The 11,854-nt window shown below is 55.0% G+C and overlaps 2 protein-coding genes across 3 annotated transcripts; one reads left to right on the forward strand and one right to left on the reverse strand.

The window, feature by feature from the left end:
* Window positions 1-451: 451 nt before the first annotated feature.
* MRPL36 (mitochondrial ribosomal protein L36) lies at window positions 452-1,953 on the reverse strand. Of its 2 annotated transcripts, XM_087443098.1 has the most exons (3): window positions 1,835-1,885; window positions 1,002-1,049; window positions 452-878 (listed from the first exon to the last, which is right to left on the reverse strand). In XM_087443098.1, the coding sequence occupies exon 3, from the start codon at window positions 863-865 to the stop codon at window positions 542-544; it is 324 nt and encodes a 107-aa protein (XP_087299224.1). In that variant the 5' UTR covers window positions 866-878; window positions 1,002-1,049; window positions 1,835-1,885; the 3' UTR covers window positions 452-541. The 2 variants fall into 2 exon arrangements, with proteins under 2 accessions (XP_087299224.1, XP_004440098.1); XM_004440041.3 differs by lacking the exon at window positions 1,002-1,049 and having other exon boundaries at window positions 1,835-1,953.
* A 1,411-nt stretch (window positions 1,954-3,364) lies between these two features.
* Window positions 3,365-11,370, forward strand: NDUFS6 (NADH:ubiquinone oxidoreductase subunit S6). The gene is made up of 4 exons (XM_004440042.3): window positions 3,365-3,529; window positions 3,747-3,800; window positions 10,226-10,348; window positions 11,182-11,370. The coding sequence occupies exons 1-4, from the start codon at window positions 3,398-3,400 to the stop codon at window positions 11,245-11,247; spliced, it is 375 nt and encodes a 124-aa protein (XP_004440099.1). The 5' UTR covers window positions 3,365-3,397; the 3' UTR covers window positions 11,248-11,370.
* Window positions 11,371-11,854: the final 484 nt, after the last annotated feature.

Here is an 11,854-nt window from a genome sequence, read left to right on the forward strand (position 1 = left end):
CATCTGCACTGATGCTGCAGACCAAGGATGACAAACATATTTAATTGATAACCAAAATACCTTTATACATAAACAATTCAACTTTCCTTGATTTAAAGATTGCTATCAAGGCCCTTCGTGCTCATCCTCAAGAATGTTGAGACAAGTTTCATCCAGGTAATCGAAGCAGTATGGGCGAATGCAGACACGGGGCTGAGAGGCACCCACAGGATGGCCTTTCAGATAGAATCTAGTTCTTTCTAAAGAACTTGCACTCTGATGTTGGGGACAAAACCAGCTTTCCCTCCATCCTATCTTCTGTTCTCCGGCTCGGGCACAAACACATTGCACAGAAGATAAAAATGATTCGTTTCCCCGTTGGGCTCTGGCTGGCCTGGATCTGGGCTGCTCTACAGAGCTGAGGTGCCTGGGCAGGGCCAACAGAACCTGAAGGTCAACACATTAGACCACAGAACTTTTACACTTTATTTTTCTTTCAGTAAGGTAACACTGTCTCCCAAGCAAATAATACACTTTTGCACATTATTCGCAGCCAAAGGAGCTACATCTGCCTCTGCTTGTGCTTCGGGTTGGTTTTGCAGTAGATGAACCACCGCCCGCGCCTCTTCACCTTGTAACAGTCCTTGCAGCGCTTCTTAATGACGCCCTTGGTCTTGAACCCCAGAGCAGGGGGCAGGATCGGCGCGAGGCGACTGGACAGAAGCGAGGCCACGGCTGCTCTGGGCTTCGCCCCAACCGGGACTGCAGCGCCAAGGGGTCCCAGCAGGAGCGTGGAGAGCGCGCGCGGTTCCGCTGTGCAGGGGCTCAGACGCAGGAGAGGGCACACGGCGGAGACCACCATCCTCCTCATAAAGACACCTGCCATGTTGTGGCTGAATCTACGGAGGAAAGAAAAGCGTTATAGCTTCTTCTGCACGTCTGCCCACTATCTCCAACTTCCTTCTCCCTCCTTCACTGTGGCTGAGGAACACAGGGCAGTGGGCTCGGGGGCTCCCGCTTACCAGCCGCAGAGTCAACCCCCTGGGTTCACGACCGCAGTCCTCAGCCCCCTGTGCCAGAACAGGAGGATCAGGGAGGCGCTGCACTCACCGCCCCTCGTGGAGGCGCGAACGAGGACGCGAGGCCCCAACCGCGCCCACGGCCCTCCCTCTGAACTCATTACACCCGGTCGGGGGTTAGCTGACCCGCCCTGCGCGGTAAGAAGAAGGCAGCGGCTAAGCCCGGCCCCCTGCCCTGGGCCCCGTGTGGACGGGGGGTGGTCCCCATCCTCACACGTGCGGTCGCCGCACCAGCCGCGAGCAGCAGACCCCGGCCCTCCGTGCGCCCCGACCCCTTTCGGGCTTCATGCAGGACAGGACGCGGGGCAGCCGCCTGGTCTGGGAGCAGAGAGCACGGGGCCCCGGGAGTGCCCGACACGGACCGACGGCCCCTGGGGAGCCGCCTTCAGAACGCGGGCGGCCGCGCTTCCGGAGGGGCCACTGCGCGCGGGGGCGCCGGGTCAGCCCCACCGGGAGGACCGGGCAGCGAGGTGACCCCGCCGACCCCCCACCCCGAGGGTCGCCCGGCCGGCCCACCGCCCGCGAGGTCAGGGCGCCCGCCGGACAGACCCGCAGCCCGGGCCGAAGGACCGACCGCCCCCGTCCCCCTCAGTGCCCGAGACCCCCAACCCTCGCCCGCGACCTCCGACCCGGCCCACTCGGGGAAACTGAAGCCGAGGGTCCTCGGCCGCCCCTCCTGCAGCCCCGACCGGGCCAGCAGCTTCAGGGGAGTCCAAAGGCCCCGCGCCCCACCACCTCCCGGGCCTCAGCTTCTGGGGACTCCCGGGACCCCCGACCTGGGAAGAAGCCGCCGGGGCGGCCGGCAGCGCGCTTCACCTCGCGCCTGCGCCTGCGCCCGCGCCTGCGCCGTGTGGCGGAGACGCCATGGGGCAGGTACTCCGAGTGTCTGCCAGAAAGGAATATGGCGGCAGGGTCACGTGACGGCGTCGGGGTGCCCGGCGCAGAAGTGGAACCACGTGGCCGCGGGAGTCCGAGGGCGCCTGGCCCCCTCCCCACCCGCAGTCTTCCTCTCCCGGGGCTACCGCGCCCCCAGCCAGGGACGCTCCCCGCCACGGGGCGCCTACGGTTTGGGGGGTCCTTCTAGGAGGGGATGGGAAAATGGAAACGAAAATGGATATCTAGAATGAAAAAGAAATCACGACCAATTAGACATTTTTAAAAACGGACAAATACCAACGTCCAAACAAAATCTAGAAAAAACGCATGCTTGCATTAACGGACACCCTGGAGAAATGTGACGAGGCTCAGGGAAACAAGTGGAAATGGACAGCGGACCTAACTGGTTCCAGTTACTCTTTTTTTTTGTTTCCCTTCCAAAATTCTATTATGAAAATTTTCAAACGGAGAGAAAAGTTGGAAGACGTTTACGGCGAACATCCATATATACCCACCACCCAGATTCCACAATTAACTCGCTACGCCTGCCTTTCCGTGGATGTGTCCGCGACCCCCCCCCCCCCAATCTGCCATCCGTGCACACGAAGGCAAGCTGCAGACGGGACACCCGCGCGCCCGCCGACACTGCAGCTCGCTCTTGCACCTGCCCAGGTGAGCTCCGGGCCGCCTCTGAGCACCCGTCCGTGGGCACCTTTACGTTTCGAGAGGTTTTCAGTGCATGGCGCCTCTCATCACCTCGCCTGCCTCCACCTCCCCGGAGTCCAGGCTGTGGGTACGCGCCGCCACCAGCTCTGAGCTCTGAGCCTGCCCCCCGCGCCCACCGCCCATCCGGGGGCTGGCGCCGCGTGAGCTGACCCTCCCGATGGGTCTCTGCACAGGCAGTTTAGAGGAGGCAGGAGATGGGGACGCCGGGACCGCGAGCCGCGTCCTGCCCAGGTGAGCTGTAGGGCAGCGGGCCTTTGGGGGCTAGTCTGCGGGGGGGATGAGGTGACATCGAGTGCGCTCTACAATTAGCTAGCTTCATTGGGCTCTGCTGCAGAAGTCCCCAAACCCGCTGTCCCCGCGCCACACAGAAATGCGCACCCCGCAACGTGAATGTACTGCCAGTTTCCTCTCTGATTAAGGGCCCTTCCGCAATAAAAACATTCGCTATGAGACCCCCATGACTATCGATTACTATCGAGTGTAAAGAATTCATTTTCACTTTCCATCCTCTCCCGCCCTCCCTCTGGTAAGGATGACAGAGCAGCCCCTAAGCGCTAAAATTGAGTGCCATTTTTCCCGTTATCCCAGCTGAGCCGGAACCTGCCGCCGCACCTGCCCGACCGCAGCGCGCGTGCGCGTCTCCCCGGCGCGAGATAGGTCACGGCCGCGCGGGGCCCTGCGGAAGCTGTGCGCATGCGTGGGCGCTCGGCGCGTCGGGTCAAGGGTCAGCCCGCAAGATGGCGGCGGCAGTGACCTTCCTCCGGCTGCTGCGCCGTGGCGGAGGGGCGGCGCTGAGCCTGCCCGGGGGCACCAGGTGCTTCGGGGTGCGGACCTCGCCGACCGGGGAGAAGGTCACGCACACCGGCCAGGTAACCCCCCGGGCGGAGAACGCGCCCACCTGGGGCGGCCGGGCGGCTCCCCGAACCTGTCCGGTCCTCACGGGCGTCCGCTCAGGGTCCCCTGCCCTCGTGTGTCCCTCCCGAGCGGCCCAGACGTCAGGAAAGCGCGTCCCCGTGACGTCTGCGGTCGGTACTGTTGGCCGGCTCCAGAACCGGGCTGTGAAGTCGCGTGGTCCTGTCTTTTCAGGTTTACGATGAGCAAGACTACAGGAGGATTCGTTTTGTGGGGCGTCAGAAGGAGGTGAGTGCAAGACGGGCCAGCTTTCATGGGACCTTCAGGTAACTAACAAGAAATAAACGTGAATACTTAAGATTTAAGAGAATTCTCCCCAAATCGTGAGCACCCTAGAAGCTCGGGAATTCTGCATTACTTCTAAAGGTGTCTATTTCTGGTTTGTCTTGTTATTCCTCTGAGATAACTAACTCGCATGCGTCGTTCTGGTTTATAAGTAAGTGGGAGTGGTCTTTTCCTTCATCTCTGTGCCCTGTACTCCTGAGACCCTCAGATTAAATAAGTCCTGTCAACTTTTTTAAATTACTCTTTCAGTCACCTTTTGGGGTATGCCGTTCATACTTCTCGCCAAGTAGATGAGCTTGCGTTCCTACAGGGACTTACACTGATAAACTGAAAATGCAGAGCATTATTCTTCCCCGAGTGGGTTTAAAGACCAGTTAGTTCAAGCAGCGTGAGTGTGACTGCGGGAAACAGAAGGTCGACAGGCTGCCTGCGGAAGCCCGTTTTCTTCCTAGCTACTCTCACCCGTACCTGCTGCTCCTGAGTCTCATGCACGTGGGTCAGACATTCCTCGTAGCCTCCTTGAGTTGCTCCTTCCCTTCAGTCCGTCGATTCTTCTCGTTATGACTCCGCTGACCCTAAATCTTGTCTCCTCTCCCCTTTGATCTTGGTGACATTGTCCATTCCCAGTTTCTGATTTTCTACTTCTGTTCCCAAGCTACAGGGCATTTGTAGAGCAGCTTACCTCGTGAATTGGCTCCTTATAAATTCATGTCCTCTAAATTCAGCCCCTTCACTGCTGGTTGGTCTGATGAATGGGTGGCAGTAAGTTTGTGTTTTGCCAGTTGACTGGCTGCTTTACTGTTGGGTTGAGAACCTGCTCCAGGTTCAGTGGGAAAGAGCGCCCTGAGTGATTGATTAGTGAGCGTGAGCAGGCCCCATGATCGTGGCAACGGGACGGTTTCTCCCAGCAGAGGTGCCGTGTCCACGGCACCTGAGGCTGGATGTCACATTCTCTCTTTGAGGGTGTCGTGGGGCAGGGCGGTGGACACAGAGTTCAGTGCCTGGATGGAGCCCTGGGGTCGTCCCTGCAGCCTGCCCCCAGCTCCCTAGCTCAGCTCTGGTGCCTTAGCAAACACCTGGGTCTGTCATAAACCCCTCTTTGCTGGAAATTCTCCCTGTGGTGCCTGGTTTCTGATTGCCATGGTAGGGGACAACTTCAAAACAGAATCAAACAAACAGAGTCAGCGGAGCCAACAAAAGGAACGAGGAGGCAGTGCTGACAGTGTCGCCTCTCTCTGACCGTCAGCTCACCTGGGTCCTGTCGGGCCATGATCCTTAACCTTAACCCCCATGCCGGCCCGGGGCCCCTGGGGCTAGTTCATGAGCGCCTGGGGGCACATCTTCACGTTGTAAGGGTGTGCAGCATGTCTGTAATGATCAGGTGGCAGCCTGCTCTGGTTTTCATTCTTTCAACTGAAATTTAGCGTCTAGTAGTATTTAAATTTTTTTGGTTTCTGAGACGTTGTTTTAGAAAACTTTTAAGTATACCGAAAAATTGCACAGAAAGTACAAAGAGTTCTCTCTCCCAGTAGCACAGTTCCCCTATTATTAACTCTTGCCAGAGTGTGCTATATTTGTTGCAATTGATCAATTTGAACACTTGATGAGTATTGATACATTATTGTTAATGCAAGTCCGTAGTTACATGAGAGGTCACTCTTTGTATTGTACATTGTGTGGGTTTTGACAAATGGATGGTGTTCGTCCACCATTATAGTATCAGACAGAAGAGTTTCACCGTTTCAGTGCCCTGACAATCCCTGTGCCCTGCTTGTTCATCCCTCCCCCATCCAGACCCCAACAGCCACTGATCTTACTGTCCATGTCGTTTGGTTGAGTTGTATTTTAAGAAGTAAATGGAATCTGAACTTAATCTGAAGAACAAGGATAGCAGGAAGCTAGATAGTTGAGCCGGCCTCTGCAGGAAAAATGGGAAGTTTCTACACGTGGCTCTTGGCCAGTTTTGACCAGAGGTGCCTGACGTGGTTTGCAGCATGTCTGCAAAGAACTCTGTGGCCCCTGGGCCTGTGACGGGCCTTCCCGAGGAGATGCTCACGTGCGGAAGAACATGCCACCCAGCCCCTCCCCTCAAGCAGGGGACGGAAGTCAGACCTGCTGCGGTCCTGAGCCACCTGAGGGAGGGAGCGGCCAGAACTGACTGGATACCCCTCCACAGGCGGTAGGAATATTTTCATTCCTTTGTGGTCATACAAGTAAAATTAAAAGCCAGTGTTTCCTGTCCTCTGATGGATGGGTGGTGTAGACAAGTGAGCACAGTGAGGAGTGGCAGTCATGGTGGTAATAACAGCGACAACAATAATAGTAATGCTCTGCGTACCCTCAGAGCTGGGGTGTATTGCCAGCACCTGCGAGACGTCTGTGGTTAACAAGCGGGGCTCCGGGTCGCCTGCCTGGCTGTGTCCAGATCTGATCAGCCCCTGGCTGCTGCCTGCCTCGTAGGGCCATGGGTGCCGAGTCAGTGTAGACAGGGAAGGCGTTTAGAGCAGCACATGTCCCAGGGGAGCCGCCAGTGAGCATTTGTTGTTACTCTTCGGCTCCCAGCGTCACTGTTACTGGGGCAGGCTTCATTTGTGGTTTTTGAAGATAAACGATTGGGCAGACAGCCCCAAACACCAGGAGGCCAAGACCCGTTGAGCGTGGCTCTGTGCTGCCCTCCACGTCCCTGTCCCTCAGGACTCTGACCACCAGGCCTCTGCTGTGGGAGCAGCGAAGGCTCGCTCCCTGACCCAAGACCCAGGCCCAAGACCCAGGCATCAGTCAGAGGGGAGGGTGTCCTGCAGAGTCTGCATGCCTCAGACCCGGGCTGGTAGGTGAGTCCGGTTGTGACCCTGCAACGTCACCTCCTGGGCCCCTCTTCTTTAGTAGCAACTTTAAGGTGCAAACCTCCATCGGCTTGTGGAGTGATTTCCCGTGGTGCTGATGTCACCTTACCTGCTCGTTTGTTAGGATAACATGAAACGTGTCACTTTGAGAAGAGTGGCAGACTTTGTGAATGGGAGGAATAAACTGAGTGTGATGACTATGAAGTGCCCACCGGCCCAGGCACGGGGCTAACCCTGGCTCTTCTCTGAGGGCTTTGGAGCCATCGCGATCCGGCCTTGTTTCTGCTGGGAGACAGCAAGGCAGACCACACTCGTGTAGTGAAGTGACTTCTCCACTGAGGCTGAGGCCCACACTGTGCGTGCAGAGGCTTGGGGAGATCCTGTTGGTCATCACTCAGGATCGGGAGCAGAGCCAGACTTCAGCCAAGTTCCGTCATGTTGACCACTCTGACACTGGCACGTCAGCGTGTCGCTGTCTGAATCGTGTTGGCTTTAGTGTGCACACATGTACGTGCACACACACACGCATGCTCACAAGGTGTAAGGAAGCTGATAGAGCCCAAGGGATGGGGCGGGACCCAGGGGTTGATAGTTGTGGGAAGTGGTCACCACCCAGAACCAGGGGAGGGAGGGTCACCAGGATGAAGAGCCTGAAAGAAGGTCCCTGCGTGGTGTGCTGGCTGGTGCCGAGAGCTCCAGACGGAAGGCAGTGTACTCGGGTGGGCTTAGTGCTGCGAGGCCCCAGCCGTCCGTCAGGGTGAGTCGTCCTCCTTAGAGAGGGAAGTTGACCTCGGGGCGACTGCTCCCTCCAGCGAGACTCCACTTCTGTGGTCACAGCCCATCCTGTGTTTGTGGATCTTGGTGACGTGGGCACGAGAACTCCATCAGCAGAGTTCTGCATGCGATTTCTTTTCAGGATCCGTCTTGACGCCGCTCTGTGAAGCGTTCAAGGAGAAGGTTGCCCGGGACTGTCGGGCTGTCTCCTTGAAGAAGCATGCTGGGCCGGGTAGGGCATGTGTGGAGACTTGGGGGTTGTGGTTGCCCGGTTGCCGGCTCTTCTGAAGCAATTCCATGGCTCCCTGCTTCTTCACGCTCACCTTCCCACTGTCCCTTCCCAGGTGTGTCCTCTCTGTCCTGAGAGGTGGGGAACCATTCAGGCTGTAGAATAAAGCTTTGGGATGAATGGGAACTGCAGGTCTTTGCCTCCTTTAGAAGGGTGTGGACTGTGAGAGAGAGAGGTTTACCCCCAGACCCAGAGGGACATACTTGAGACCTAGTTCACAGACCCCAAGGTGCAGGCACTGGTGGCGGGACAAGGAGCTGTGGGGCGTGCACTTTGATCCCTCCCTCATGGGCCCATGCGACTTCCCACCCGTCCCCCGCCTGTCCCCAGGTCTGAGCGCATTCTCCTCCTCAGCACTGGCTGGTTTGCCCCTGGACTCCATCACCCCAAAGGGCTCTGAACACCTCAAAGAGCCCACGTGCTGTTTTTGAGCATTTTCTACAAACTTAGTTTAAAAATTACTTTGGATGAAAACTTCAGTTTTTACTGTGATTTAAAAATTATATACGTGTGTGTACACATGTATGTTTGGCTAAATATAATTAGTATTAGTGTTAAAAATACCTGATAGTCTAAATAATTGACCTGAGGCTTTTAGTTATTTTAAACTTGTAAATTTCCTTTAACAGGGTCAATATTTTACAGAACATTATTATTCAACTGGGTTACTATTTCCTTTTTTACTAGTTTTAATATTATTTCGTAGAATCATATATTTTATATTTAATGGGTTTAATCTCAGTTTGACATAAGGGAGTAAACTTTCCATAAGGAACTGTCACTCCCAAAAACATAAGTTAAAAGAAAAGTAAGAACAGCTTACTGACAAATAAATTTAAACCTAAATATCTTTATGCCCAGATCAGTTGATCAAGAGGTAAATAAAAAGGTGTTTTCACATTTTTTCTGTTAGTGACGTGTGAAGAAATGATTTTGACAGCGGTTGGACAATTCAGGGTGTATGACACCCGTGTGCTTAAGAGAATACCACATTTACGGCTCACGGGAGTGCGTGGGACAGTGGACGCTTTTCTGCATTCACTCCCTCGTAAAGTCCAGCAGAGCTGGCTCCTTCTCCTGTCCTTTCCCTGGTGAGGGCAGCACGTGGAGCCCGAGTTTTAACCTGGAATTGGAAGGCGGGCACGAGCTTGGGTGTTGTGAGCGGCAGGCTCCCTCCTGGGCTCTCTGTTCCTGCGGGTGACCCTGGTCCCGGGAGGGAGGCGATAGTCGTGGGAGCTGATGCTGTGAGTGGCGGGGCAGTCCCGTGTCAGTCTCAGTCTCGGTCTCAGGCGTCAGCTGCCCTTCCCACAGGAGAGGGCCGGTCTCTGACTGCGTGACGGGGCCTGGGGGTTGGTTAGTGTGGCTTTGTGACACGTTTGTCACTTGGGCAGACACCGTCTTATTTACACACGCGGCTTCATTTGTCTGGCGCCAGCTCATCTGCAGCAGAGGGGAGAGGCCCGCCCTCACTGCGGCTGCTGTGAGGTCCTGCTGTCAGGTCCTGCTGTCGGGGGGCGGCGAGCCCGGCTCCATGCAGCACCTCGTGTGCACCTACAGGAGCCTGTGAGATGGCGCGGCCGCACTGCACAGCTTCTGGAAGTAGAACTTTAAGGGAAAGCTTTGCAAAATCATCATCTGCAACTGGCAAAGCTTTTTAAAAATAGTTAAACCTTTTCAGATGTCATCCACGTTCCGTGGGGTCAGGGCATCAGATTCTGGTGATAGCAGACTAAGCCTTCTCTCTGGGAGAGTGTGACGGGCTCAGTCATGCTGGATTGTGTCTTCTGGACAGTCAGCTGGCTTTAGAAAAGCAGTTAGCTGAGGTCAATGGTGCTTTTTAACTTATTTTCAAGTTTTACCAAAATTAAATGGCCCCCCCTTATTTGCGAAGGTTTATCTGTGCCTCATCTGTTTCCTTGCCTTCCCTCAGGCAGTAGGCCTCTCCGGGGCGGGGGGGATTCTGGGCACGCGGGGCTGGACGCCTCGTGGCCTGGTCTGCTGGGACTGACCTGGCTCAGCTGTTCTCGCCCGTGATGCAGATGCATGCTAAGACCATTCAGGTGTGCTGAGGCGCCAGCGGACAGAGCTAGGAAAGTGTGTGTGGAGAGGAGAGAGGGGGCAGGGAGAGGAGACGGCAAATGATAAACGCGCAGAATGGTAACATTCGGGGAACCCAGGTAAGGACAAATGAGAATTGTTTGTACTATTCTCATTCTTGCAACATTTCTGTAAGTTTGAAGTTGTATCCACATGAGAAGCTACGTGTGTGTGTGTTCACATGAATTAAGTTAAATTATTTGTGTGTGTTGAAGTTCTACAATGACAATATTTAAATGACAGCGTATAGAACGTGCCTGTGCTGGCAGTGCACGGGTGTGTCGGGGGTTGTCTCCATAAATTTAAATGTCATGAAATCACCAGGTTTTTGTCCTTGTCGGTATGAGTTTTCTTGTCTTGTTCAGGTGAACGAGAACTTCGCCATTGATCTGATAGCAGAGCAGCCCGTGAGTGAAGTGGAGAGCCGCGTGATAGCCTGCGATGGCGGCGGGGGGGCTCTCGGCCACCCCAGAGTGTACATCAACCTGGTAATGTGCCTGCCAGCCCCGGCCCACGCATGTCTGCCCGGTTCTGACCCTGCCCTCAAGGTGGCCCTGCCATGCTCACTTTGACTGCACGTTCTCCCCTTGATGTCGCCTACAAACCATACGACAGGGACTGAGTAAAGTGGCGTATCCAGGGCGCCTTTCCAACTGTGACGTGCCGCACAATGCACCTAGTCCACTTTCCTCTCAAACACGTGGGCGTCTGTCCTTCCCCGGAGCCATCGTTTTGGTGCTTCTGTCACTTTCACGTCCATTGATGACACACACCCAGAGCCTTAGAGAAGAAGGAAAGTTCACGAGACGTTAGAGCCGAGGAGGAGGCCACGGGATGAAGCTCCGGTGTGCATGTGGCGTGTAGGAAAGGAAGGGAGTTGGCAGGACCCACTGTGGCTCCTTCTGCTTGTGGCATGAGCGTGCCTGGACCGCAGCCCCATGGGGGAGCTCTGCTCTGCAACCCCCCACGCCAGTCCACTGGGGTCTGTGCTCAGGGTGGACCTTGGCTCTCCCGTGCTGGGAGAGCAGATGGGGATTGAACGAGGGGCCAGTGGTGACTGCTGTGCTGACAGTTTGTGTTCTTGCGTGTCCCAGGGCAGGAGCCTGAGGCTCCTGGTGAGGCGAGGTGGGACCAGAACTGGACCCCAGGCCTTTGGCACAGTCACAGTTCCTGGTCAGTAGGAACCTCAGACTTTTTAAGGCGTTTCTAGTTGACAGTGTATTTCAGGCTTTGTGCCCACTTTCAGTGTCTAACGTCTAAGTGTGTGTAGATTTGAAGTAGAACATGGAAATATGACATTTCTCCTTTTGAATTTTTTCAGGACAAAGAAACAAAAACCGGGACATGTGGCTATTGTGGACTCCAGTTCAAGCAGCACCATCACTGAGCGATCGTGTACAGTCCTGGGAGGTGGTGCGTGTGAGCGTTTCCCTGGTAAATAAAACAGGTGAAGACCCTGGTGCTGTGCACCGGGCGTTCCTAGTGCCGAATAAAGGGCGTTGTTATCAGGGATGGTGCTTCACGGTTTGTGTCTTTCATGAACGTTCACTTAGAGATGTGGACTACAGCAGCGTCCCTGTGGGGCGTGTGCCACACGCTTCTGTAGCACATCCCTTATCCATGTGACCACACCCGGCAGCTGACAGAAATGAAGGGAAGAGAAGAGATAGTGACTTCACTTGTTTTGCAGACAAAATGGAGGTTCAGAGAGCCTAGGGGGCTTCCACGGGGGCTGGCGCTGGACTTGGCCTCAGCTCTGACTGGAAACGTGTGCTCCCTCCTGTCACTTACTGCAGAGTTACACTTTCCTTCCATCCTGAACTTTGGGTTGAAATACAGTGTTTTAAAATCCAAGAATTTAAGTATCCATTTGAAGGTAGTAACAGTCACATATGGGCCAAATTAAGAATCTGCATGTTTAAAAGAGTCATGATTATTTTGTATTTTAACACACAAATAAAAAAAGGAATTATGAGGGAGGAGAAAGGAGGCTT

Source organism: Ceratotherium simum, chromosome 18 (genome assembly GCF_057802395.1).
Source record: "Ceratotherium simum simum isolate JZ-2026a chromosome 18, ASM5780239v1, whole genome shotgun sequence".
In the NCBI taxonomy this organism is placed as follows: domain Eukaryota; kingdom Metazoa; phylum Chordata; class Mammalia; order Perissodactyla; family Rhinocerotidae; genus Ceratotherium; species Ceratotherium simum.

What these genes read in the sequence shown, in the direction of transcription:
- MRPL36 (XM_004440041.3), bottom strand. Translation starts at nt 865, where the DNA reads ATGGCAGGTGTCTTTATGAGGAGGATGGTGGTCTCCGCCGTGTGCCCT.
- NDUFS6 (XM_004440042.3), top strand. Translation starts at nt 3,398, where the DNA reads ATGGCGGCGGCAGTGACCTTCCTCCGGCTGCTGCGCCGTGGCGGAGGG. An exon ending in AGGTCACGCACACCGGCCAG is followed by an intron (nt 3,530 to 3,746) that starts GTAACCCCCCGG and finishes CTGTCTTTTCAG; the next exon opens with GTTTACGATGAGCAAGACTA. An exon ending in TTGTGGGGCGTCAGAAGGAG is followed by an intron (nt 3,801 to 10,225) that starts GTGAGTGCAAGA and finishes TGTCTTGTTCAG; the next exon opens with GTGAACGAGAACTTCGCCAT.